We start from the raw sequence: 27131 nt of genomic DNA, 5'->3' as shown, positions 1-27131 counted from the left end.
TTACGGTATTTAAAAGTTTAGTAATGCTGAATATCCAACTTTGAACCACGTTTCATAGCTCATTATTCGATCACGATATTATTTGATAATCATTATTCGATATCGTTCACAATATCGAATAATGTCATTATTCGATATTCCTTCACGTGGCGTTCATATGCCGTTGCAGCTCTGATTCTGTGCCGGACCATAGATCAACCAACGACTTGTTTAGGCGTGAAAGTCTGGTCTTATATGCAGTACTTTTGAGCACGAATGAGTACTTTTGAGCACGAATGAGCACGATGACGGAAGTAGCTTTCGGATTGGCAGAAATTCATATCCTGGACACATAATTCTATATTCCAGACCTGGATGCTTGACAAAGCTGTTGCTCGTCTAGACACGTGACAGACACGATACGCCGGACGCTTGTTTAAGCATGGAGTGTACTTGAGTCTAGCTAGACACAAATATGAGCGCTACTTTAACTAAGCTTAGGTATCCTTCTATCATCTTTGAAGCAGGTGGTAGCTCCATTCTGTTAATTTTTTTTCTAATAAGTAGAAAAAAACACACGATAATTAACGGTTTTGTGAGCACTTTCTTGGATTCCCTTTTGAAAAAATAGCTTAAAGCATAAGAAATTAGCTAAAAGCTTAAGAAAACTAGCTTTAAGCTAAAAACATTAGCTTGAAAACATACGATTTACGCAAAACGTTTAAGATAATCTTTGTCAATGAGCAAAAAAAAAACAGGAAAACTGTAAAATTTGGATAAAAGGTGGGCTTTCTATAGTTTGCTGCTTCCAACTCTAAAAAAATAAATGAGTAGAAAGGACTTAGATATTTTCTTAAGAAAACCAATAAAACTAATTTGTAGAGGTGTAAATAAAACTAAAAGCAGCTTAATTAAAAAAATAAGTAAAAAGATAGGAAACCGATTTACAGACTATTCAAACAACACAAGAAATTTTATAATTAGAAAACATACTTTAATGTTTTCTTCGTTAATTGAAAATACAAAACTCTACCAAAGAATAGAAATCTTTTAGCATGCCTAAGGCAGGCACTCTCCCAGAAACTTATTTCAGGAAAAGGTGTGGCTAATTCCTTTTTAGGAGGGGATAAACATTTAAATAACGCCAAAAATTGGCAAATTATAAATAAAAAAGGAGACATTATAGGGAACTTCTCAAAAACTCCGGGGAAGAGTACTATGTTCAGTAGCAACTCATCTCATGTCATTACTCTTCCTGGGTGTCACTAGGGGAGGGGGGTGACCTGGTTAATGGTAAGACATTAAAAACTTATCAAAATACTGAGACATGCTCCTATTTAAATTCTGGTGAGCATAAAACTCCTGATGACACTTACGCCATCATCCCTGCCGGAAAAATTTCACGGTGGCGCTAATGCTACTCCAATCTCATTTTTAAGGATGTATTCCGCTTAACGAGTAATTTATGTCTAAAATCATTCATGTCAAGACAGCCTTTGTCATCATTATGCCGAAACTGAAGCGTTGTTTATTTGTTTGCTGTTCAATTTGAATTTGTAGCTAATTATATTAAGGTGAACATTTTTCATCACGACGGATGTTTCTGTTTATAAATTATCCTAACAAGGAAGAGATGCCACTAACTGTAATTTATATTGTTATGGTGATTTTGGGAATTTAATCACCAAACAAAGTTCAAGGATTTCATTTCTGGTGCTTAAAAAAACACAAAAACAACAGAGCTTTCTTTTTTTCGAAATACCACCATAGTCTGGTTAATGTTTTATTTAATGTTAAAAACAGGCGAAAAGTGTTCTGTTAAAACGGTGTAAAACATAAAACCAAATCCTTCAGCTTTCATTTTAATGTCTAATGGCGCACCATCACAGTAGTATGGTTTTACGCAAAATTTAGTTACGTAGGTTAAAAAATATTAAGCCCCTATTTAAGCTTTTTTTTTACTTTTGAGTCTTTGTGCTTGGCATTGTTTGTCTAAGGCTTAAATTCTGAAGGCTGAGTGTTCAAATTTTACTAAATGCTTTTTTCACTCCTGCTACTACTATTATTAACAATTCTTTGCAGCACCAAACTGGTGCCACAATGGTGGTGGGTGTGGACAACAGAGCTACACACACTTTTGGCAAGGTGGATGGCAATTTCCCCCCAGGTTAAAAATATTTGTGGTATTTAATTTTTGAAATCGAAAATCCCCAATGATTTGGAAAAATGTCTTTTTTGTATCTTCATAAAAAACCAAAATCCTTGCCCCTCTTTCCTGTATTTTAGTGAATTAGCACCCCGCCTGTGCCCCCTTCCATTATGTTTCCTTTAAATCTTTTCTTATGACCTCTCCTCATCCCATTCAGAGCAACCAGTTTTTTGTTTGGCTCCAGAATAATTTTTATCCTTGAAACCTAGCATAGCCTCCTTAAACTTTCTGAAATTGTAGATTTAAAAAATAGGGTAGGTCCACATTTTACGTATTGTTTGATGTACAGTCATTCAAATGGTTGCCCAAAATTATTATTAGCCAATTTTTCTAGCCAAATTATTAGCCAAATATTTAACACGTATTATTCGACCTTTTGAAGCGCCACGGTTCTGATTTTTGTTTAAAATTACCTTTATGATATCATAATGACGATTGACCCCCTCAACCCCCAAATAGCCTTGCGTAAATCTATATTCTAGGCCTGTTAGTTGGATCTCAGAAAAATAACCTAAGCTGTTTCAGCGGTTCAATGTAGGTTGTGATAGGCTGACCGCTGGCGTTTTTCACATAAATACAAATTCAGATTTGTTATTTATTTTCTGGTAGTCACAGTTATAAATTTTTGGTTTAGATTAAGATACTATTTCGACAATAAAATTGATGACCCCTAATAAATACCTCAACTCAATATGTTTTGGACGAATTCATTTCACTGAAAACACAAATTCATGAATAATATTAACCGTGCACTTAGTTAAACCGTTGCACTTGGCAACATATGTTCAGTAAAATTCATTTCACCGCAAACACAATTCATGAACAATGATTAAAAGAATTAAATATTCGACATTAAAATTGATGACCCCTAATAAATACCTCAACTCATTTTGTTTTGGACGAATTCATTTCACTGAAAACACAAATTCATGAACAATATTAACCATGTACTTAGTTAAACCGTTGCACTTGGCAACATACGTTCAGTAAAATTCATTTCACCGCAAACACAATTCATGAACAATGATTAAAAGAATTAAATATTCGACATTAAAATTGATGACCCCTAATAAATACCTCAACTCATTATGTTTTGGACGAATTCATTTCACTGAAAACACAAATTCATGAACAATATTAACCGCGCACTTAGTTAAACCGTTGCACTTGGCAACATACGTTCAGTAAAATTCGTTTCACCGCAAACACAATTCATGAACAATGATTAAAAGAATTAAATTTAAGCCGTGCACTTGGCAATATACCTTTAGTTTAGAGAAAGCAAAATATGGAAAAGCCCTTTTCTAGATTATGTTTTATTTTAAGCTATGCAGTCTTTATTGCCAAGCTTTATATTTATACAATATTATTTTTAATATTGAAAGAAGAATCGTGCCACACTAAACAAAGCTGCCACACCAGGTGCAGCAGAATTTCTCCGTGCACATATCTATTCAATAGCGTTAATTACGAAGATGGGCGTATCCAGGATTTGTGTTCGGGGGGGGGGGTCCAAAAATTTTAGAAAACGCATGAAAAATTTGTTTGTACGTATTTTTGTTACGTTTTTACGAGTAAGACAGTTTTTACACGAGTTGGCCCCGCCCACCCCCTAAAAAAAATCCAGAGATTTATTTTTCAGAGAGGCTTCACATTTTTCAGAGTGTTATGACACTTTCAAATGTTTGTATACTTTTAGTCTTGTAGGAGGGGGCTATTCCCCTCTGTTCTCCCTAGCGGATACTATTGTTGTCTACAATACTGTTACCGAACAAAAATAGTTCGAAATTAAAGAATTGAATATTAAGAAGGAAAAAAAAAATAATTTTAATTTTAGTACAGCTAACCATGTCTCCTTTTCATAATGACTTTGTATAGTAGACTTATAACTTTGAAATCTAGTTGTACCTCCCAAGTGGTTACAGCTCCAGTCTCTTCTCCTCCCACCGCAGAGTAATAGTCTCACTAACCCTTTTGTTTGTATTTTAGTTAGATGCCTCTCAGGTAAAAAGCTCAATTTACCTTACTTTTTGTTACCCCATGAATACAAGTAAGAGAAAACAGTTGAACAACAAAACAACTTCAAGCAGATGTTAAGCGGTATTGTTAAGACCTACAATAAATACTTTGCATAAACAAAATGAACCCTTTTCTAAGCATCTATTCTAACTAAGGGTAATATGCTTTGTATTTTTAAGCTACTGGCAATGGGGTTCATTGAACAGAAATCCATCCTTACAGAATAATTTTATGAATTATTTTTCTTCCATTTACTTTTAGTATCGGTCTTTCTTACATATTTTTTAAGCCTTAATGTCAACAACACGTTGAGCATAAATTAGAACTTTGAACCTGGATTTATGGTCGTGAACATGAAGAAAAAAATCGATTTTGAAGAGGGCGTTATTGGCATCCTAGTACCTTCAATTTCTGAAATCAGCAAAAGGCCATCATTGCAAACTCAAAAGAATGAAAAACAAAATGCTAAAAATAAAAATAACGCTGAATTTCAGATTTACCGAGGGGTTGTCCACTTTTCACCGTTTGGTATATATCTCAGACCTCTATATGTGCAGTGCAGTTCCGTCATGCTTGACACAGTACCCCGAAACTGTCGGTACAATCTCTAAAATACTTTACGCAGTTCTTCCACGCTTGGAACACTTTCGCCATGCTTTGCACACGCCACCTGGTTTACGTGATCTCTGAAAGTTATTAGGTTAAGTTATCCTTTGTTACTCATTTGATCACTACCGTCTGCATCAGTTGACCCTATAACAGTGGTTCCTGACCACTGTTAAACCGTACTGACCACTGACCAACTGTTAAACCGTTCCTTACCACTGTTACCACTGTAAATCCTGATGCCCCTCGTGATTTTGAACTTATGTTATTTTAAGTTTTATGTGTATTCACCCCAATCAAGCTTTTTATACAATAAGACTTTTTTTTATGCACACTTTTTAGCAACATTTTATACAGTGTATGACGTCATTCACATAAGGCTTTTATATGCAAACTTTTTAGCTACATTTTATACAATGTATGATGTCATTAATATGAATTTTGTTTTTAAAATCAATGCTCTAAAGCATAGCGAGCCAAAGGGTGCACGACCTGCCCATGTCCCACCGAGATATTGCAACACTCCACTGATGGGGCATGTGCCCCACGTAGAGAATCATGGCTCGAGAGGGTTGCAATGACTGACACCTTACACTTTTTGGTCATAAACTGAGATACTACAATTCTGTTAGGAACTACTTCCCAACCGAAGCAAAACTTGGAAGTTTTCTTGTTCGTCGTGAGCCTTACTCGCTAGCAATGTGCCCCATCCTTCCTGTCTGAATTTATCGATTCTATATAACCTAATTTCGTGTTTGCTAATCCTGGGAGCTCCTTTTATAGACGATGCAACCAGGACATTGGATATCAGGTTTCATTGTTGAGTATGATTCTCTAGTTGTTTTTCAAATGATTAATGTGTTGTCACATCACTTTCAATTAGTTAGTAACTTTGTACACACTTCACTCTAAGGTTTGTACGTAACTAATGTCTCTAAATTGCCTCCTATACAAACGAAAAATCAAGTTTTCCGTTCGTTCCGCAATATTTCAACCGTATCAAATGAAATGCTAACTACATAAGTCATAGTCATATCAACTTAAGTTAAATTGTCACCTGAAGAAATTAATCTTCTGAAAGCGAGTGAAACCCAATTTTTGGCTACCAATTTATGAGAATGCAACAATCAGGGGTCAAGAATTCATGGTTGCACCAGGATCATCGGTTGAGAGACGCACACACATTTTTTTGCAGGGGGTAGGCTACAATTTTCTTTCAAATACTTTGAATAGGAAGTGCCTAGAAACTCAAGAAAATTCAGGGGTCAAGAATTCATGGTTGCGGCAGGATCATCGGTTGAGAGACGCATACACATTTTTTTGCAGGGGGGGGGACAATTTTCTTTCAAATACTTTGAATAGAAAGTGCCTAGAAACTCAAGAAAATTCAGGATTAAGGATGGGGGGTTGACCCTGAAGCCCCCCTACACATGTCCCTGCATCAGGAATTTTTTAATATATACCAACACAACAACGAATTTTGAATATTATTTTGCAGATGACCAAATATTGCGCCAAGTGCCCCATATCTTTTTGACAGTGATGCCCTACATCTGTGTAGAAACTTAAAATACATTTAAATGCAGTAATATATACATTTATTCAAATTTCCAATTTTGTAGGCAATACCCTTACCAAAGGGCATTGCTAAAAACGTTCGGATGAACTTCTTCATTAATATCATTTCGTCAACAGAACCGACTGCTTATAAACCTGCACCCTCAGAAATTTGGAATAATTTTGGTAGCAGAGTCTATGCACTGTATATAGTGTTAAAACTATTTGACTCTATTCATAGGACTAAATCGATAATTTATGTAAGGCTATAAAAACAATAATAATGATACATCATTAGGATGCCGGACACTCCAGATTTTGGTTTTCTCCTAAGCAGAATAGATGTTTTCCCTCCCCTATTGGCCGTGTAACGACTTTGCAATACCTGGTCAGAAAATTTTATCGTCACTCTGGCCGTGGAAGACTTGGGAGACTTAAGAAGTCCAGCGTCTAAAAAAACACGATTTTCGTAAGCTATGAAGAACACCCTCTTTTTAAAGGATGCAGACTTATAACTGACCTATTCTATAACAATAAATCTTGTGCTTTGTTACCTATCTATGTTTATCTAGTTGGAAGAGTCCTTAATTTTATCGTTCGCATACCCAAAACTGTTCTTTTTTGGTGCACTCACTCCTAATGGTAAATATTTTCAATTTTATTTTGTTCATCAAAGTCACCTGCAACCCATATTCATCATTGTTTTTTTTCGAATGTGCACATACATAAACTCTCATACTTAGATACACAGACATGCATACACACAAGGGCGTATTCAAGGGGGGCTAGGGGGTTTGAATCCCTCTCCCCGAAATGTTTGTCTGACTCCCAAAAACGTAATAAAATGCATTCAAATGCTAAAATGCATTTGTCTGACTCGAATCAAAAACACATTTCTGATGTATTTTTGCAACCCTCCTAACCCATCCCCCCACCCTTGACCAATTCTGGATACGGCCCTCCACACATACAAACGCATAAGTGTTAAAGATCCTATAAACACATTACAAGTCTTCAGTACTAGAATGATAATCGAAACAAAACGTATCTTTTCAAGGGTTTATTTAAGTGATTCCCATAATTGAAAAGTAAATCCCCTATAAGAGTTGACATCCCCTTAGGTAAAGTGATTGAGTAGGCCTGTATTGTCAACGGGTAGTTATTTAATGTAATCTGTACCTACAGGATACCCCGTGGTTAAAGGTGCCACTTATACACTAAGATATGCCACCCTTTATGTCGAGCATCGTCACTTATTTAAAAAATATGGGGGGTCTCCCCTTATTGAGGCCGAGGCTAGAATACCCTTTTGTATCTCACCGCAGTTAGTACACGGCCTCCAAGGAAGAACATAGTTTGTCTTATTTCAGGAGACCTAGGAAAATTGTCAGCACGATTTTAGTCTCTTAATTAATTTCGTTTCGCAAGGGGGAGGTAGGTTGACATTGAATACCTGAATCTAGATTGGATTGCTTGTCAATTTTTATGCTAGCTTACTTGTATACTAGATTTATCAAGAACATACCCAGACATTTCTGTTCGGGAATTTAACGAAGGGGGGGGACAAAAAAGCTTTATAAAACAAATCAAAAATTTGTTTACATTGATTTTGTTACTTTTTTACGAGCAAGACAAAACATTCGGTGGGTTGGGGGTTTCAAACCCGGCAACACCCCCTGGATACGGCCTTAATACCTGTGCTAACCTTTTTTACTTTATCACCATTTTATGCATACATAGGGCTATGGCCAGAGAAGATATGAGGGATTAGTTCCCGCTTATGAAAAAAAAACAATATGCCAATAGAATTATAGGGTATACTTTTTACCTGATAAAATACAAGGTACCAGTTATGATGAGGCTTTGCATTCACAAGTCTATGTACTTTTTCTCGGTTTTAAATTATTTTAAAAATTACCTTTTTGGGCTTGCTTTTACGGATCACAGTGGATCACCAGACGAAGTTTTTGGTAAACATTCCTGCCTAAAATTTAATCAATAGGTGTAACGGTTAACATGCCAGTTAAGTCAATTAGAAGTAGTGGAAAGAGGGTGTATTTACCCCTCAGATCTTTTTATCTTTATATCTTTTTTTCCTCCTCCCTCCAGATTTTGGAAAATCGCCTCTAGTGTATTTTTATTTAAAAATGCCCTTTTCATTAAAAAAAAATTGCACTCACCCCTAGATTTGAAAAATATAGTTTGCCCTCCCTCTTGGATTTGCAAAAATACATTTTTCCCATTCTTCTTCTGATTTTCATGGATTGACGCCACTGTAGCAAGCACAAGTAATGTAGGCAACTGCCTGTGCTTTGGCATTTATCATTTTATAAAACGTGAAACGTTACCGTGAAACGTAGCCTAGCCATTTCAAGCTTTTTAACCTTTCTGACAATCGATCTAGAGCCAAACAAAAACTACGTTTTCCGCGAATGAATCGGGAAAAAGCCATAATAAAGGACTTTGGGGGGAGGAATTTGGAACCTAACGGGAAGGGACAGGGAGTGAAGCTTTGAAAAAGTTAGTTTTGGGGAAGGAGCGTGTGACACTGTTGGACACTAGCGTTTCGATGCTGCGATGATCGGTTTTTGGCTGTAGTAGCAGTATTAGAATTTTTCAGTATGTTAAACCAATGTTTCAGCTTTTACATTCCGCAGTAAAATTTTCGGCTTGTTGAGCAACATATTTGGGATATTGTATTTTGAATCACTGTTGCAAAATGTGGTTCTATCCCACTTTCTAGGGCTTTAACGAGAGACAGACTGAGATGGGTAGGATACATTTTGTGAACGATGACATATTGCCAAAGATCGTCCTTTTCGGCCATCCATCTATGGCGAAGAACAGTATTCGTCAAAAAGAACAGTAACAGCAATTCACGAGAACTAAGGAAGAAGGGAATTTTTCCCCTTTCATTTTTCCCTTTATTTTTCAATGAAGGTACAAAATGGGATACCTTTCAAAATGTGAATAAGGGGTTGCAGTTTTGTTTTTTTGCGATTTTTTGTAATGAAAATATCAAAAAAGCCATTTTCAAAATAAAGGGTCAGTTGTGACCTGCAACCCCCTCCCAATTAGCGTCCCTAAAACCCTTGTCTGCGTATGAGGAAGATCCCTATCTATTATCAGGTATATTTCAGTTTTAGCTGGTTCATTTAGAGTTTGTTTAACCAACTTTTGTTTCAGGGGAATAGCGAAAGCTGGTGAACCATCAAATCTCATATCGAATTCTTTGAAAGAGAATTCTTATATGAATTCCTACTTAGACCCGGCTGTGCATGCCACTTTACGGCGAAAACAACGAAGATTGGTTCGAGAACACCCTGGGGTGGTCGTGACACTAGTAAAAGGAGCACGACAGGCAATCTCGGAATGTAAGCACCAATTCAAAAACCGAAGATGGAACTGTCCTACTCAGGAGTTTAACCAAGGTCGAGGTCTTTTTGGAAAGATTACAGATAAAGGTAACTAACCATTACTTAAAAGTGTGACCAAAGTGTTTCTACAGTCAATTTAAACAGGGGAAAGAATCCTGAAGGAATCTTCTAAGGTTATTAAAGCAAAAACTTTTTTTCCAGACAAGTGTCTAATTTTTAATTTTGAGAAATTCGGCGTTTTATATTACTTGGTTTTCTAGAAGGGAGAAAAAATGTCATGTCTAGTCCACTTCTTGTCCCTAACCCCCTGATTTCTAAGTTGAGCTTGCAGCAAGACCTGGTATTTTCCACCTCGTGGCATCTGAAATTCTGATGTTACGTTGTGATTTGCTTAACTATTAGCTTCTCAGGGTGTAAAGGATAAGAGGGGTGATAGGGTTTAAGACAATATTATTTTGATCTTCTCCCTAAAAAGACACAGCTAGGAAAAAGAATCACTTTTTTTCTTGAGTCTTAACTTCCTGTCAAATTCTGCTCGATGATTAGAAATACCCCAAGCAGAAACAAGACATACAGCATTAGATGCTCTTTTTTATTAGTCTCGCTGATAAAGCGGTTTTTGAAAAAGAGGTCGTAAAATGACTCCATGGATTTCAGTTTGAAACACTAATATTTTATGAGAGGCAAACGTTTCTCAGCAGTGTTACCTCCCACCCTATCCACCCTTGTCCTAGCAGAAACAAAAATATATTCGAACTGTTTTTTTTTACAATTTCTGTCTGGAAAGTTCTTTCTGTAAAACATTTTTTTTGGAATGGTTTTACAAATTGCATGTTAATGCTATACAACAGAAAAAAGAGTTAGGATTATTTTGAACAGACACTTCATTGTCTTTTAAAATAGAAGATCCAGAGTCTACAAACTCTGAAGAATATAGAACTCTGATACAAAGTTGAGAAAATAATTTGATATAATCAAAATCCAAAGTTAACTGTTGCTGAATTCACCAACATCTAAAAATATGAATCGGAAAACTACGTTGGGATGATCTGCCTCTCACAGATCTGCAGCATTTACCAGTGACAAAAGATCACCATGTGGACGGCTGTCTGGAGTCCTGTGAGCAGTTCTTTCCCTAGTAAAGACCGTTTCCATTAGTTTTCCCTTCTTTGTGCATCCTTTATTGAATATTTCAAACAAAATATTTCATGTGGCACATATCCTTTTGAAGTATTGAACATAACTACGAATAGTCTTAGCTCTCATGTGTGCATCCTATTCAAAGGCATTTCACACCTCATTTGAAAATCATTTGAATTTACGTAATGCACCGTTTTAATCGGATTAAATAGTTTGATCACAAGGTGTTGACAATTCTGGTAGTATAGATGACCTCTATTTCACAGAACTCGGTTCTTCTTCCATCTAATCGAGACAGCTGAGCATGCAGGGATGGAGGGAAGTCAGTGTCGGCTATGGCCTCGTTTGGGCCTGGGGCAAATATCTATTAGCCTCCCCCGCCCTGTATGTCACAACATTTTCGGGCCAAATTTTAACAAAATTTTCGTTTTTTGATACAATCCAATCTGGAGAGTTTTTAACTTCATTTCCTTCATGATTCCCTAAATTTTCCTTTTAAATCACCAATTTTCGTTTGTTAATTTACTCCTCCCCCTGAAAGAGGTACATCTTTGGACCAATATTAAAATGATATAATCTGTTAAAAATGAGAAGTACTTATGTAGAAAACTCCAGCTACCGTAAGGCTGATTGACAAGCCTGCTACATGTCCCTCTAAAGAAGACCCATCAACTGAAATAGCGATTCTACGCCCTTACAGCGTCAATGGCTTTGGAGGATATTTATCCTTTTCTGATTTAACAACTTCCTTAACTGTAAGCTTGATTCCTCATTTATGGTTTAAATAGTTGGTTTTTCCTTATTTGTGTTATACATCCGGGTATCTTCAATTACTACCCCCTCACAACATCTTCATTGATTAGTAGGCATTGCGTGCGATGGGAAAGAAGATTCGCTTAAGCGCGTTAAATTTGAAGAGATAACCTAAACTATGTTGGTGGTACATTCGGGACGAACCATGTCATTGCACATTATAGTGTTAATGATAGCAATACCAGCTAATAGGGGGTGTATCTGTGGTCTTCATCGGAATTTGAATTTTGTGGGTAACATCTTGTTTTCGGTATTTTTCACAGGCGAGACTCTGCTTGCTTGCTTGAACCTCCACGTTCAGTAGTTAATAATAATCAGATGAATTAAATAATTAATGAACTCATGATTAAATGAAGATAGAAATTATAAGGGTGAAATCTTGTTTTTACAATTTAAATACGATTTTGTTGGAAAATAAGTCGATAAGATAAATTATTTCAAGTTTCTAGTCTAATGTCTGGTGAACTAAAATCCTTCGTTCAAAATCATCTTTATCCCCCCCTCCGCACAAAAAATTATATAAAGTGATGAAGATTGCTTTGCTTGTATCCCCTTCAGTCAAGAAGTTAATTCTTTGTTTCACTTATCAGTAATATCTTAAAATTTGATTGTTTTGTTGCTACCAAATAGCTGCCTCTCCCTGAGCAGTTTAATGTCCCCGTCCCTTGTTATGAAGCAACAAAAGAAAATTTTCAGAATACTTTCAAACAGTGAATTTAAAACAGTATTACACACAAGCATATATTACAGTAAGGGCTATGGATTGATTCTGGATAGGGTAGGTTCTATAGCCTGATTTGATAAAAAGAAAAAAAAAAAAAAAAAAAAAAGTGAATAACAATCATGAAACAAGGTTTCGGCTGGACAAAATCGTTAAAAATATAGCCGTGAAATAGCTTCAAATACATTGACTCTAATTACGGATGCTTTTTGCAAGTTAACATTTATAATTCTGAATTGGTGGCCGATTATAATTGATTTGGAGTGCCGTAACCTTATAATATGTCTGGAGACCTTCCTGTCTTCATATGCCATTTAAATAAGCCTGTGTCAATAAGGGGTGAATTTATTCATATGTATCTTTTTAACTCAGGACGACTTAAATTAGTAGAAAGCATCTTCAAAAAGTTTTATTCTGGCAGCCTCTTGTGTTTGTCGTCTATATTTTTTTTTGGGGGGGGGGAATTTTTCAATTTTAAGTAATGATACAAATAGTTTTTTTCTAAATCAGAAGTAAGGGGCGTCCTTTTCAATTTATTGGCTGAAAATGCAATAAATTATCTTATTTAGGGTGCATTTACCCCTCCCCTTTCACCCTAAATCGGCTACGCTGAAAGAACCTCTTTTAAAATTTGTATTTTGTTAACCACATCGGTTGTTTAATTGCACACCGTTGCGAACAAATAGAATGACATATCATTTTCATAATTATACAGGAGATCAAAAAAAAGGTTTTAAGCTTTTCACAGGAACTTTTTGCTCTTTGATCAGAAAAAAAGCTGTAAAAATTACAGTGTGATACTAAATAATGTGGCTTCATTTTGGTACATAGTACATACAATTATGGTTACTACTCTTTCACCTAGAGGTACTATTATTTTTTTGCCAACTATGATCGTTCTGAATCAGTGGCGTAACTTGGGAGGGGGAGGCAAATTTGGAGCTGATTTTTACCTCTCAAGTGAAAAATGAAAAACGAGCCAAATAGTGCTGTAAAAGCAAATGTAAGCTAAAGACGACTCATCTTTTTCTGTGGATGCTTCAATTATGTAGGCTTATCTTAGTTTCGACAGGATTTTTAAAAACACTAAATTTCAGCTGGGGGAGGCAGTAGCCCCTTGCCCTATAGTAGATTACACCCCTATTCTGCTAATTTCCTTAGAAGTAAATATGCCTCTGAAAATGCAAACGTTGGGAGGAATCTTTCTCAGTTGTTTTTAAAAAGTTGTATCCTTTCGTTTTTGGGGCAACGAAAATATCAGGACTGTTGTGAAGGTGAAATTTAATCATTAAAATGCTTAGAAAGCTCGGAACTCTTAATCCTAACCATAGCCGGCCCCTAATACCCAGACTTAAGGCCTATTGTAGAGGGAGTTCACTTATACCGAGATAGCTATCGATTATTTCAACCAATCAGAAAAATCTATGAAAAATCTGATTGGCTCAAATTAACGCTAGTTAAATCTTGCTATTAGTAAAACTTCATTGCGATGAGCATTTAGATATGATAAGACTAATGGCCAAAAATAGCTATGACAAGCCAAAATGCAAGACATTCGCACTTCAGAATAAAACTTGAAAACAAACATAACCATAAAAAGAGAGAAAATATGATAATATTGATAAAAGAAAAAGATGTATTCTTAGATCAACATATGAAAAAGAATAAAATAATTTTAACTAGCAGAATTTATAAAGGAACTAAAATGATCAATAAAAACAAGAGAAGGGGTAACCGAATTGGAAAACTATTGGATAGTCTATTTAATTTGATTTTGGTAATTTTGGGAACAAATTTTCTTAGGGAATTCGTTAAAGCAAAGGCCATGCTTCCTGGAAAGGGAAGTTACCCCTGCGAACCCAACCAGTGGATAGAAATAAGGGGATCTTTGTAGCTCATTTTCGCAATGCGTAGGGCATATGTCCTTTTGCTTTTAACAAAAGATTATGTTGGAGTAATATTGGAATAAAATACAAACATCAGAACTGTTGTATAAAAGCAACATTTTATAAAAATAATTAAAATTTCAAATACACCACCAAGAACATCGAAATCAGCATAATGTTTTAGAGCAATTTCGAATTTTGTCAAAGCCGTGAAGACAAACATGGGGTGGATATAGAGCAAAATCTTGGGGAGGCTCAATGTGACACGGGTGCCAATGAGCAAAATCTTGGGGGCAATGTGACAGAGGTGTCAATAATTAACCAAATTGACAAATCTATTCTAAAAAAGAGTAAAAACAAACACGGAATGAGGGTGGAAGAGAAAATATTGGGGGGCCAGGTCCCCCCCCCCCAGCTCCCGGGGTCAACAATTGAAAGCAAATAAGCAAAATTAGACCTACCCATTCAAAGAAAAGCTACACCTTCTAAATCTGCCTGGTGCCGCATGGTTTTGATTCTTTTGTGATTTTTTACCCACTTTTTTTTTTATTTGGAATCCTTTACGATCAAAAACTGCATAACTGCATATGGCAGTCTTTTTCATTAAAAATAGGTTTCCAGATTTTATTCTACTTTCCAGATATTCTTAGGACATTCTAAGAAATTCTCATTGTTTTCTAATATGTATATAGTTGTATAAATTCCCATTTAACCTATTCAAACAATCAGATTTCGTAGTCAATGGCCTTGGTACTTCAAGTAAGCAGAAAGAAAAAAGCTAAATTGTAGATGTTGGATCTCTTTATGTGAAATTTTAAGCAAATAAAATTTGCGGTATGGTTTTTGAATAAATTTTTGATGATTTTTATCCCCTTTTCTTTTAATTTATCGCCATCTACTACCAAAAACTACGTAACTGCATGCGGAGGTCTTTTCATAAAAGAATTGAATTTCAAATACTCCCAAATTTTTAAAGACGAAAATGGCTATGCAAGAAAGATAAAAAGATTAAGATCATTGCCCTTGATACCTTATTCATTGCCCTTGATACCTTAAGTTCATTGTTCATCCAGAAACAGTTCCTAGTTCTGACAGTGCAGCAAATGGGCAGGGGGCACATTTGCTCCTTTGATATTTCACCCCGCCCCTTAGTTTGAAATAAAAATTTATTTTAGTAATAGTTTCATTAAATTTCACTTTTCTTGGTCCTGTCATTGAAAAAAATTGGCAAATTTGTCTTCCTAAGTTTCCAAAATACACCCTCCCCCTAATTTTTCGTGAATCGACTTCGATTTCCTGTTATATCCACTAGAATGTTTTACCCCATTTCAATTTCAAAATGATAACAACATACATCTTTTTTTGTCAGAATAGAATGCCAGGACTGGTGTGAATGCGACACTCTACAAGAATAATAAAAATGTTCCGATGGACCTTAAGTTTAGTGTTCACTCAAAAACGTCAACCGTTTCAGAGGAAAGCATAAATTTCCTTGTTACCCTTTTCATCTGGTTGCTTTCGTACACTCCCGTTCATGACTTAATTTGAAATTCATCTCTCTCCCCCTTTTCCTCATTGTCGTATTTACACGTGTGAGTGGTTCGAAGTCATAATACACTTAAGTTTAAAGTGGGTGTACATTATTGATATATGTCTCGTGGCTTATGTTTTCTGGCAATGAAAAGCGGGAAGTAAAATTTTTATTGGCTATGGCAGAATATTTTTGAAAATCTTGGTGATTTGTTGAAGTAATACCACAGCTGTTGCAATTTCAGAGATATGATTGGTTGAAAGTTTTAATACGTAATTGACAGGTTACTCATTTATTTCTGTGTGGTCTAAAAAGCAATTCATCTGAAAAACAGACTTTAAAACATGGGTGTTCTTTTCTTTTTGGATATGTTCTTCTTTTCAATACAACCTGAAAAATTCACGTTTAGTTAATTAGTCTATTCGAGCTAAAATAATTAGCCGAACCTTTACCACACAAAGATTATTTGGTCAGCACAACTATGCGCTTTTAAATTCAAGCGTTAATCAATGGGATAATTTGCCTAAAGAAAACAATGAGGCGGCATTAATAGCTTTTTATTATCTTATTATATTATTTTATATCATTTTGAATATATTTTATAATGTTAATTATATTATATTATTATAACAAAAAGAGAAATCATCAATGCAACAGCACAAACACATAAAAAAAAGAAAAAAAAGAAGATAGAAGGAGAAAGGGAAAACTGTTTTCCTAAATTAGTAATTAATATAGACCAGCACTTGAATGAGGCCTTAACCCTACTCATCCATACAACCACATAGGTCAAACAGCATAGCATACACAATCAACCATAAAGAATAATCCATGGACAGGCAGTCATGTCGTCAATAAGTATGAGTCGTCATTTACCAAACAATAAAAACAATAAAGACAAATAATTCAGAGGCAACATCCCAACACAAGGGCTCATCAGGAGAATATACTTGCCTATAGGGTTTCAGCACTGAATTATTTTATTAAGAAAATTCTAAGATAAAAATATTTTTAGGATTATTCCCTTAAAAAAGTAACACAAAACCTTGAAAATAATAAAACTCCTATATAATGATAATTTCAATAATGAAAATATTTAATACAATTTTTCTTCATTGGTTAGGAGCTGTAAATCCGACCCTTTGGTATTGCTTAGGAGGGCTTCAGACCGAGCCCTGGCTTTAATAAAAAGTATGTACTTAAAAGAGGAACACTTTGGAGCTACAGGGTAGGAGAGCCACCTTGACTACAGAGGTGTAAATTAAGGGGAAGAGGAACATTGCATCCTAGATTACCCCCTGTAGATTTTGAAAAATAAACTTTTCGTAAGTATGGTCTCCTTGGAAAATCCCTTTTTAAATCTTAACTGGAAAGGTAAAATAAATTGAAAAAGGATTGCATCCCCTAGATTTAAAAAAATAATACATTTTTCCCTCTCCCCACACATTTAGAAATTAGCCCTTATGTCTTCACCAAAAAAAAGAGTTCCCGCTTACATTTTTGTAAATTAGTACCCTTGTTTGCAACTATAATATGGAATTATACAATTTTTGCTAATTTGGAAAGTAGCCTATAAGAAATCGGAAAATTGTAATGTCAAGAGCAATACTGTCCACCAACAGAAAGCGCCAAAACACACATACTGACATTACAATGGACCTCATTTCCATCTGCACAAAGACACCCTACCAGCTCTCAAAGACCAGTGACAACTACATTAGCCTCTGCAAGATGCGGCTGATGACAGGTCTTGATCAATTATACGGGTTGTCGAGCCATGAAGTGAGCAGTAATAGCTTATTATACCCAAGAAGCCTGTCATCGAAATGAAGAGGAATAAGTGTTCGATGATATCGCGAAAATTATGGCATTTTGATATACGAACAGATCCTGCTGATATAATCATCAAGTAATAAAACTGTTAGTCGACTCTTGACGCTTGAACTAGGTCGTATCCAGTTGGGAGGGGGGGGGAGTGGGTTTGTAATATCCCTCCGTAATTTTTGTCCGACTCCTAAAACATACCTAGTGCATATAAATAAATTTTGATATGTTTTATTTTGTAATCCCCCCTCGAGAAATATCCCTTCCAATCAAAAATCGTGGATGTGGCCTTGCGCTTGAACTATATTATATATATATATATATATATATATATATATATATATATATATATATATATATATATATATATATATATATATATATATATATATATATATTAAAATTGGCTTTTGTGGATTTTGAAGGCAGTAGGCATGGATTTATGCTTTTTTTGTCACAAGGTTTTTGAACTTGAAAAATTCTTCCCCGTTTTAGGGGAACATATTTTTGTGCATGATGCTCTTGAGTTTCGAGAGATCCTGAAGACGACTGTAAGAAGGACGATTGATAAGATTTGAAAATATGTCAATGAAGAAGCGAAGAAAAGAACAGAAATTTAAGCTATTTATCTATTTAGTGGCAGAGAAGAAGAGTTTATTTTCTTAATTTATATTAAGTTATATTCATTAATACTGGATTTCATGGCGTTGTTCGGCTAATAGTAAATTATTATTTTTGTACCCAAGAAGCTTCTCCTTGGAAAGAAGAGATGTAATCGTCTGGAAAACAAGGATATAGCAGGAGAATGGTCTACTGACCTACCCCGCCCCCTGAAGCTCTAATTTTCTCCGAATTTGTGGAAACTTCGTATACGAATTATTATCCCCCCCCCCCCATCCCCCCATCCAAAGAAAAATTTTGCTTACCTGCTTACCGGTAATATCGCCAAAGTTAGGAGATTTTCAAAATTGGAATATTTGAAATTTTGAAATACGAACAGATCGTGCTGTTATGATGATTAAATTAAAAAAAAAGTTTTTTTTAACTGAAAGTAAGGAGCGACATTAAAACTTAAAAAGAACAGAAATTACCCCGTATATGAAAGGGGCTGTTCCCTCTTCAACGCCCTGCTCTTTACGCTAAAGTTTGACTCTTTCTCTCAACTTTACCTTTTAAAACAGTAAAAACTTTAGCGTAAAGAGAGCAGGGCTCTTAACTTTTGATGGGTAAGATTGAACATGATGAAACTGAATTGAGCCGGGTCGCTCCTTACTACAGTTCGTTACCACCAACTGTTTGATAATACAAATGTTCCTCAGCTCTTGACACTTCAACATAAATACTGAAAAAAGTACACTAAGGAATTGTGAGGGCTGTATGTATTGATTTGTATTTAGTATTTTTGTCAAAGGCTCTTTAAATATATACAAGAGTGTTATATAACTTCTCATTAATATACCTGTAAATTGGGTAGTCTTTACTACCCGGTTTAGCAATATGTTAAAGTCATATGAGCAGAGCTGCTCATATGGCTTTAAAGCTCCTATGGCTGATGGTTCATGGAAAAAAATTAATTACAGCCCCCCTCCCGACTCAAATATAAGTGAATAGTTCAAATCAAAGTGAAATATTTGATCGAAGTGAGTAGCCCCCAGCTGCAGTGCTGGGGTTTCTAAGTTTCTAAGTTTCTAAGATGCAATTTTTTATATTTCTTTTAGTAGCTTTAACGCATTTTTTTACACTGTTTTCGAATCCCGGTGTACCCAATTCTTCAGTTTGGGACGGGGGTCAGTGGCGTGACTCTGTAAGCTTAGCCAGAGTCGACCCAGCTCTAAATGGGTACCTGGAGAAATCTGGGGAAGGTAAACAGGAAGGGTGTGCGAAAGCACAGGATGGCTGGCCCCCATCCCCCATTGCACTTCCTGGCTGAAGGGCCAAGAAACGGAGATCAGCACCGCCGGTAAGGACTGTAAAGTCTAATGCCGTATCCTTTACCTTTTTACCTTTACCTAAGTACTAATTTTATTAGGTAAAATTCTATTCCAGGTAAAGATTTTTCAGCCAATCAACAAATTTTACAAAAAATTTGATTGGCTCCAATTAGTACTAGCTAAATCTCGATATTATTAAATCTCACTGCGAATTGTCCTATATCCCTTTTTGCTTTATTTGCTTTAGTATGATGTTTCTTTGTTTGCTTTGTCATTATTATATTCCTTTTATATTCCTATTATATTCTTTTTCCTCCATTATTTAACGCTTTGAAAATTACTCATACTAAGAATGTGCACCAGCCTAGGTGACTCGGGACCAGACTCACATCTGACGTCCAGCTTCTGCGGAGGTAATCCCCCACAAAAAAGTGTTAAAAGATTCTAGAGACTCAGTAACCATTTACAGGTCGTTCAATCAGACCTGATAAACTTTAAATGAGGCCCAGTTCCTTCTTGAAAAAAAAAAACTTGGCTTTTTAGTTTTGCACACAGAAACCTTGATAATTACTGATATTTTCTTTGTAACTGCTCCACCCCCACTTTTTTGAGGTGATTTTTTCCTGAGCAAAAACCCATCAGCGCCGCCCTCTCCCCCACCTCACTGAAAAAACCCTGGATACGGCCCATCTTTTCCTACGTAACTGCGTTCAAATATAATATTACTGTTTATATCATTATTTACTTATTGCATCAGGAATACTTACTTTTTGTAAAATGTTTTTGCTAAACTTTAGTATCGAGAATATTTTTTAGAAATTTGATTTGTAGATGACATATGAGATAGGAAAAAGAGCTTAGAGAACACAAGCTCTTCCACAAAATTCATAGAAAAAATTACCTTGAAGATAATTTATTCTAATAAGAGGGAACTAAACAAAATGTGCGGTAATTAATAGCTCTAGCGTAAATACCCTTTAAAATAAAAACGAAAACTGATTTGCAGCATAAGCTATCATCTTCCACGAATGAAGTATAAAAAACATATCTTAATAGAAAAAATCTGAATAGAAAAAATTGAGAAATTTTACTCTAATCAGAACAGATTATACAAAACATATGATACTAAAATAGTATAGCATTATTTTAAATACCCAAAATAAAATATCGGAAGCTGCTTTGTCACGCTAAAGCCACTCAATGTCAAACAACACTGAAAGTTACTTATTATTTGTGTTTAAACATATAATGGATAGCCAAAGCCGTATTCAGGATTTTTTTCGGGGGGGGGGGGATATTGTTGCTCGGGAGGGGGGAAGTTTACAAAAAATTTACATAAAACATCAAAAATTTGTTTTAATTCATTTTTTTGTGAGTGGGACAGGGGTAGGGGGTAACCTCCCCTGGATACGGCCTTGTGGGTAACTCTAATTAGCTCTTCTCTACCAATGGACCAAGCTTGAGAAGAACACACGCTCCTTTCGATTCGTAACCCACAAAGTATGCCAACATACGTTCATCAATCTAATTTTCTATATTAATTTTTCAAAAAATTCCTCAATCTAATTTTATATCTAAACTGTTTTGATTTTGGATTTCTAAAGCCTATTTGCGTGCGAGGGGATAGGAGGAAATTTTATCCCCTTCCTTATAAGATAAAAAAAATATATAAAGGTGAATGGTCTATAATATTCAGTTTCAAATAGTTTACTTTTATGGGGAAATTTTGATTGTGAACTTTTCCCCTCTGAACTTTTTTCAGGCTTATATATAAAATATAATTTTATGTGAAAATATATAAAATTTTATGTGAATATATATAAATTCTGAGTACGCCCAGGGGTGTTCAGTCACGAATATCTAGGAAGGAGGGGGGGGGGGGGGGTCAAAATATACGTTTCAAAATCTAGGGGCCCGGAGTAATTCTGCTGTTTTCATAATTAGAATACCAAAGTAAAAAAATCTTCAAGATATAATCAAGAAATAATCTAGGGGTTAATGAAACTAGGGGGTATTTGCCCCACCCTCAATTGATGTGCCTGCATGCGCCCATGCAACTGAGATGAACCGGCTATATTTTTCTTCAAAAGGACGAATTACTCTTAACCTGAATAAAAAGTATAAATATCTTGTCGACAGAAAAATTTAAAAGTATATTATGGCTAGAAAACATAAAAAGTACATAATTCTAATTACCATTGCTAAATAATGAAAGGATAAACAGAAACAAACATAAATTGTGATAAACTTTGACGGAAACGCTAGGAGTAAAACATCTAACTATGACTTAGGATAATTGTCCACTATTAGTCACTTGCACTTGCGTACCACCATGTCCAATATCAAAATGGTGATGCTCCATATATGTTTCTTTTTCTTAAAAGAAGGCTATGTTTTTCTTAAAAAGGATGAATGACTCTTATTAACCTGAATAAAAAGAATAAATATCTTGTCGATAGAAAAATTTTAATAGTATTTTAGTGACAGGAAAGCAGCATGTTAATAAGATCTCAAAAAGACAACTGCTGAATCACCCAGCTGATACAGTTGTCTCGCCTTGCTCAAAAGTAATAAATCTTAATGAAAGAATGGCCAACATGGGACATATTTTTAGGCGGTGACATTGTAGGTTGGGTGGCCCTTGGGGCATATTTCTTTTTTCTTTTCAAAATGAAAATTTATGCCTCATTGAAATCATGCTGCTATGGTGGTCGTGGACAGAAAGGTCGGAAGATCGAAGCATTGAAAGCTACCATTCAGGCACATTTCAATACCCATGTAACTGCCATTGGGTTTTGTCAGCAGAACTTTGTTGCGTTTGTATGTCTTCATGAGGGCAATGTCTCTATACAATGCACCTTGTCCTATTCAGGAAAGGGGCTACTTTGATACCGACATGACCGAAATAAAAGGAAGTATTTTGTAACACTTATTGCTGAATGCTTTATCCCGAATGCTCCTATCTCTAGTATATATTTAAAAAGTGTGGTTAAGTTTAACCTTAATGATAAAGTGACGCATAAAATTGACGTGAAACCTTAAAAAATGGATAAAATAGTTTGTTTTAAGCTTTAACCTACTTCAAAGACTTCAACCTACTACTACGTCAGTTAGGACAGGGGTTCGAGTCCTGGTATCGCTGGTTATTTGGTTTGGAACGGGGGTCAGTGGCGTGACTCTGTAAGCTCAGCCAGAGTCAACCAAGCTCTAAATGAATACCTGGAGAGATCCTGGAGAGAACAGGAGGGATGTGCGAAAGCACAGGACGGCTAGCCCCCAGCCTCCTATCGCACTTCCTGGCTGAAGGACCATGAAACGGAGATCAGCAACGTCGGTAGGGACTATGAAATCCAAGAATGTGTTTTTTTCTTTATTTCAATACAAAGGCTAATGTCTGCTCGTTTTCAGTTCTTAGCTTCCTCTTAAGAAATTGTTAATGCTTAATTTGTGGTTTACCTTCGATTCTTAAATCAAGATACGTTTCACCGTAGATGGGGAACTTACAACCCCCCAAACTTTACATTATTAATGTGCAATAGTCCTTTTTACCTTGTTGAAAATAAAAAAATATTTTGGACACTATGTTTTCACTTAAAATTAAGAAAAAACTATATGCTAATAATGTACTTGGGAAATAATTACCTGTATTATATATATATATATATATATATATATATATATATATATATATATATATATATATATATATATATATATATATATATATATATATATATATATATATATATATATATATATATATATATATAGTTATAATTATAGATCTATTGAGCTTTTAGTAAGGCACAAATAGTAGCCACTGATAAAAAGCTGGGGATATATTGACTGGCAAGTCCCCTCTTGTCCAGACATTTCATTTCCATTGAAGCTTTAAAAATACAGTTTACTTTTAATTGAAAATGTTGTATTTGATACCATGCTTTCAATTTTAAAATTCTGTTTTCTAAACATTTATCAAATAAACCTATAGACCCTACCCCACTACTTTCTAAAAGTTGAACCCTAGTATAGTGTCTAATAATAATTTGAGCATAGTATAAAATTACCCGAGCAAAAACGTTCATATTTAATTCCGTCACTAAAAAAGATTTAATCAAGGCGATATTATAAATTCATCTAGACCAGAGCGTACAACAATCAAGAATTTCCTTATGATCTATTCGAACCGACCTCCATGTCAAAGGCCAGAACATCAAACGTACTTAATTTGACCACTCCTGCGTTATGTCAAGAACAGTTAACTTATTAGTTCGAGCATCAATAACGTTGGTCAAATTACAACTTGTGCTCCGGCCGCCAAAAGCATGTCGACAATCATCTAAACACTGGAAAAATTGATGCTAATGAGCCCTCCCAAAATGTGGAGGGTGGGAAGAATGTTTGAATAATACACTTCAGCTTTTCATTAAAAAACAATTATTGTGTTTTTCTTTTAAGCATTCTTTTTGTGATTATATATTTTTTTTTTATATGTTCATGCTTACCCTGATGTACTCCCCCAAACTAACTATGGTTATAGCCACTCTTCACCAGATTTCAAATCAATCACAATTCAACAAATTTTGAAGGGGATGGTGGGGGGGAGGCAAAATTTATTTTCCCAAATCTAAGGGGTAAAATCGATATTTTTCATTTTTTTTTCACCGGAAATACCAAAAAAGGCTTTTTCAGTGATAACAACTCAGATGGGACATTATTTTCATAATCTAGGGGGAACACCCCCCACAAATTAAAGGCACTGATATAATTCCCTAAAGGATACTTCAGTGATCAATGATTGAACAAACTGAACAAGATGACTGAACAATTGAACAAACTTTCAATAGATGCAGATAACTTGGGGACAAAACAATGCGAAAGACTATCGGGATATAATACACTTTTATGCACCTGGTTCAACAAGGTAGATTATAAAAAAAAGTATAACCTACATCACAACCTAAAGTATTTTGATATTGCTGTATTTACGGGATTGACGGGGGAGGGGGTTGAAAGACATGAGAGGTGCTATATGATATCAGTGATTTTTCTTTTTGGCTCGATCAGCTTCACTTCTAGGTCTTATTAGTTTGTTATGTGTAATGAGGAAGAGGTATCAGCTAGAGCGTATTCCTCTTGGCTTTAGGGAAAAACAGACTTTTGTCTTAAACCTGGCAAACCAAGTTCTAGTTTTTTCATGCCTATGGCTGTCATAATAGAGAAAGTGAACAAACTAGGTCTGCATGGATGGGCCGAATATTTCTTGAAACAAACAAATTTACCACCACCCCCCTGTTTTAGGTGAGTATGAAAATTCTGAAAAATTTGGATTTCACCACTCTCCTGCGTAAGTGCCTGTAATGCTGTTCTGTATTTTGATTTGAAAAAAAAAATATTGCCCCATGCTATTTTTTTTTGAATTGACTACACTTAACAACATCGAAACCTATTAAGCGTGCTGTGGGGCTCCTTGGAAAATGTTAGGTGGTACCCCTCTACAGAAATTCTTGTTCTGTGAGTTATTATTTTAAGCGGTTGTTGATTTTCCAGCGTGTCGAGAGACGTCTTTTATTTACTCAATTACAAGTGCTGCTGTCACTCACTCTGTGGCACGAGCATGCTCAGAAGGAACTATTGAATCATGCACATGTGACTACACTCAGCGTGGCCCTTCTGGCTCTGATTGGGAGTGGGGTGGATGCTCTGACAACATCCAGTTTGGAATGAAATTTTCTAGAGAATTCGTAGATGCTGGTGAAAAAGCAAGGGATATGAGATGTCTTGTTAATCTACACAATAATGAAGCTGGAAGAGCAGTAAGTACTTTTGTAAGCACTTTTCTACTTTTGTACTTAAGTTTCGTAATCAAGTACTCTGTACAAAAGTACTTTAAGTAACATTTGTTTGAGATTGAAGACAAGGATCCTTCATAGAGGCAAAAAAATTATTGCAAAACTCATCCCAAAAGCTTATGGGTTGTTAAGTTTTTCTCATATTTCTTGTATTTTCATAAAAAATCTTTTGTTTGCGACTTTTTTTGCATTTACCCCCTCCCCCCACCTATGTTTTTCATTTTCCCTAACCTAAGATTTTGTATTTTCTATAACTATTGGTCGTCCATAAGGGGTCCTATGCTTGGTTATTCCCCTCCCCCTGGAAAATGTAGAATATCTAAAGACGGCAAATATGCTTTTGAATATCAATAAAAATATGACACATTTCTTTGTAAAATATCTCTCCTCGGGTTGTCCCCCTTAAATAAGTTCCCAGTCATGTCCACTTTGAGAAAATGTAGTTTGGCTGATCGGGAAGCTAATTGGGGTTGAGCCTGGGGGCATTTACCCCCTAGACTTAGAAAAATACGCTTTTGATATTTTAGTAAAACGCAAAAAAAACCTCTTATAAAAACATAAGAAAAGGTGACATATATCTTTAACCCTTAGTATAGCAGAAAGGTATTATTTCTTAGCAATGTTGACTTCATTGGCTGTAGGGCAAAATCTAAAGGAATGTTTCCCAAGGTCCAAAAATCGTTTGCAGAAATTATTTCTTTAATCGTTGTGTTTGAGGAGTAGTTATACAACATGGTCTCATTGGACACTTTTGTGTGCACAAAAAAGACGATACATGAAGACAGCATGGTCGGAGCCACAGTCTTATGCCTACAGTCCTAGACTTTTGTGAGTCCCCCGTACAAATTACCTACAAAAGATATATTGCTACCAGGGCCCTATCCAGGTTTTTTATTCAGGGGAGGATTTTTTCGGGGGGGGAGAAGGTACAAAAAGACTTTAGAAATGTATCCCAATATTTGTTTATATCGATTTTTGTTACGTTTTTGCAAGTCGGAAAAATATTTCTTGGATGAGCGGTTCAAATGTCCTATCCCCTTCCTTGGATATGGCCTTGGTTGCTACATTTGATCTGATTTGATCTGACATTTGACATTTGATCTGATTTAGTTTTTACTATGCACTTTCTGCTACTAGGTGCAAATGTAGAAGCACCAGTTAGGTTACAAATCATGCCACACTTCTGCAACGCCATGCCTCTACACACTACATATGACACACTTGTTGCCATGCGTGGCATGCTTTTATGACGTGTTGCAGGTGTGACCCAGTGTGTACAATTTTCATAACAGGCCACTTCTCGGTTTGTGCTTATGCATGAGCTGATTCAGTTTATTGAAGAGCTCACAAACTTGTAAACGATCTAGTTGTCAGACATTAAAAAACTGGATTAAATTCTTGAAACAACTGGTTTTTAAAGATTTTCACCTTTTTGAAAACCGCATTGCTCTTGAAAACCATTATTTATTACCACGCATCGCTTGTATAGTTTCATCCGTGTATCAACTATTAATCTTATCTAATGACGCTTTAATGACTCAATCATATTGGAATTCAGTAGGGTTTTATTACTTTTCAGCTAACCCTCCCCCGTTGACCAAACAACACGAAGCCCAATAGGAGACCAACAATCTTTTATAATTTACTTTTTCAATAGTTAAAAGCATTGACGTAAAAACTCGGTTT

The 27131-nt window shown here is 35.5% G+C and overlaps 1 protein-coding gene across 3 annotated transcripts in view; it reads left to right on the top strand.

Annotated features, from left to right (window-relative positions):
• LOC136033635 (protein wingless-like) overlaps window positions 1-27131 on the top strand; it is a 57646-nt gene that overhangs the window by 8582 nt on the left and 21933 nt on the right. For all 3 annotated transcript variants that reach the window (XR_010618980.1, XR_010618979.1, XM_065714443.1), the window contains exons 2-3: window positions 9557-9834; window positions 25144-25409. Coding sequence is in view for 1 of the 3 variants with exons in the window: in XM_065714443.1 (XP_065570515.1) it covers window positions 9557-9834; window positions 25144-25409 (544 nt within the window). In the remaining 2 variants the exon portion in view is untranslated. The remainder of the gene's footprint in view (window positions 1-9556; window positions 9835-25143; window positions 25410-27131) is intronic.

Source organism: Artemia franciscana, chromosome 12, assembly GCF_032884065.1.
Source record: "Artemia franciscana chromosome 12, ASM3288406v1, whole genome shotgun sequence".
Classification (NCBI taxonomy): domain Eukaryota; kingdom Metazoa; phylum Arthropoda; class Branchiopoda; order Anostraca; family Artemiidae; genus Artemia; species Artemia franciscana.
This window is presented reverse-complemented; position numbering and strand designations above follow the sequence as displayed.